The following is a 1,844-nucleotide window of genomic DNA, read 5'->3' as shown; positions in this document are numbered from 1 at the left end:
CAATGCACACAGTCTACTAAGTGAAAATGTTCTCTATACATCTAATTTGCCTTATCGCAGCGACTGGAAACTCACTTTGCTGATGATTCAGCACAGAGGTATTCTCTGTGTAAGGTTATCAAGGGTAACTTACAAGGATAAACAACCTCCTAAATGAAACTGCTGAGACAGTCATATTTTCTTATGATCCTTCTTTAACCCATGATAGTTCATATTTGTAACTCAGTACTCTGTTGAGGCAAAATACTGGCTTTGAACTTTTTCTGAAATCTTTCTTAATTCTGTTAGACCTACATTGGGACCCTCCTGGTGTCAGTTAATCCATATAAGGAGTTGGGTATCTATACCAAGAAACAAATGGACATTTATATGGGGGTCAACTTTTTTGAGCTGCCTCCTCATATGTAAGTTTGCATATATACACAATCTGCATTGTAAAAAGCTCTATATAAATAATGGTGACTTGACCTGACTTGACTATACACAGGAAAAATACACCGTCGTTCAAAAGTCTGGGGTCATTATTATAATATTTCATAATATTACTGTTTTTTTTGTATTTTTCAAAAAATTCTGACTTTGTGAGCATAAGAGACCTTTCAAAAACATAAAAAAATCGTACTGACCCAAAACCTTTGAAGAGCACTGTATACACTGTATACATATATTCTTTTTTTAAAGAACATTGATATTGATACGTTGTTTATTTTACATGTAGTTTAAGAGTTATTTTTCTGACCTCTCAGCTTTGCTCTTGCTGACAATGTTTACCGGACAATGATTAGTGAAACCAACAACCACTTCATCCTCATTTCTGGTGAAAGTGGTGCTGGCAAGACGGAGGCCTCTAAGACAGTCCTGCAGTTTTATGCAGTGTGCTGTCCCAGCACTAGACTCTTGGACAATGTGAGAGATCGGCTCCTTCTTTCCAATCCAGTGCTGGAGGTCAGAATTCAAGCTTTTTGTCTGAAATGAGCCATTGAAAACTTTGGTATATTCTGAATGCACATGCTCAAAGTGTAGCATAGTATCATGTAAAAGAATATTGATGCTGAGCGTTTTTTATCTACAGGCTTTTGGAAATGCCAAAACCCTGAAAAATGACAACTCGAGTCGATTTGGAAAGTACATGGACATACAGTTTGACCATCAGGTAAAGTCAGATTTAAACAGAAGTAGAAGAACGGACAGCATTGATTACAAATGTAAACAAATGCTTTTTTTCTTTCAGGGAGCAGCAGTTGGTGGCCACATCTTAAGCTACTTACTGGAGAAGTCAAGGGTGGTCCACCAAAATCGTGGAGAAAGGAACTTCCACATCTTCTATCAGTTAGTTGAGGGAGGGGAGGATGAGCTTCTCCGCTGGCTTGGCTTGGAGCGAAACTGTCAGAAATATCGATATCTTATTCAGGTGAGAAGCGCAGATAGATGCATTGACATGTCGGAGCCATAAAGCATATTCATTTTATTGTTCAAAATCGATTTTCTGGACAGGGAGAATGTGCCAAAGTGAGCTCCATCAATGACAAGAGTGACTGGAAAACCGTACAGAAAGCTCTTACTATCATTGAGTTTAGTGAAAAGGATATAGAGGTAAGACGCTCTCAGATTGATTGGAGTTAGAGCATGTTAATTATAGTTTTTGTCCACTTGGATGACTGGGTCAGTGTAGAAGGCTGCTTTTTAGAAAGAGAAGTCATTGTTTAATATGTTTGGTCTTTTTTAGCATCTGTTTGCAATTATTGCCAGTGTCCTTCATCTCGGCAATGTTCACTTTGAGGCCAGTGCCCATGGTTATGCCACATTATACAGCAGTGCGGAAGTACACTGGCTGTCAAAGGTAC

General features: G+C 38.5%; 1 protein-coding gene across 1 annotated transcript in view; it reads left to right on the top strand.

Annotated features, from left to right (window-relative positions):
- Positions 1–1,623, top strand: part of LOC107579730 (unconventional myosin-Ih-like) — a gene marked incomplete at its 5' end in the record, with an annotated part of 1,884 nt that extends 261 nt beyond the window's left edge. The window contains 5 exons of the mRNA XM_016265527.1: positions 289–404; positions 747–945; positions 1,073–1,153; positions 1,232–1,411; positions 1,495–1,623. Of these exons, the coding sequence (XP_016121013.1) occupies positions 289–404; positions 747–945; positions 1,073–1,153; positions 1,232–1,411; positions 1,495–1,623 (705 nt within the window). The remainder of the gene's footprint in view (positions 1–288; positions 405–746; positions 946–1,072; positions 1,154–1,231; positions 1,412–1,494) is intronic.
- Between the last annotated feature and the right edge of the window lie 221 nt (positions 1,624–1,844).

The sequence above is a fragment of the Sinocyclocheilus grahami genome, unplaced genomic scaffold, assembly GCF_001515645.1.
Source record: "Sinocyclocheilus grahami isolate Dianchi unplaced genomic scaffold, SAMN03320097.WGS_v1.1 scaffold19701.1, whole genome shotgun sequence".
In the NCBI taxonomy this organism is placed as follows: Eukaryota; Metazoa; Chordata; class Actinopteri; order Cypriniformes; family Cyprinidae; genus Sinocyclocheilus; species Sinocyclocheilus grahami.
Note: the sequence above shows the minus strand (reverse complement) of the source record. Positions and strands in the feature narration are given on the sequence as shown.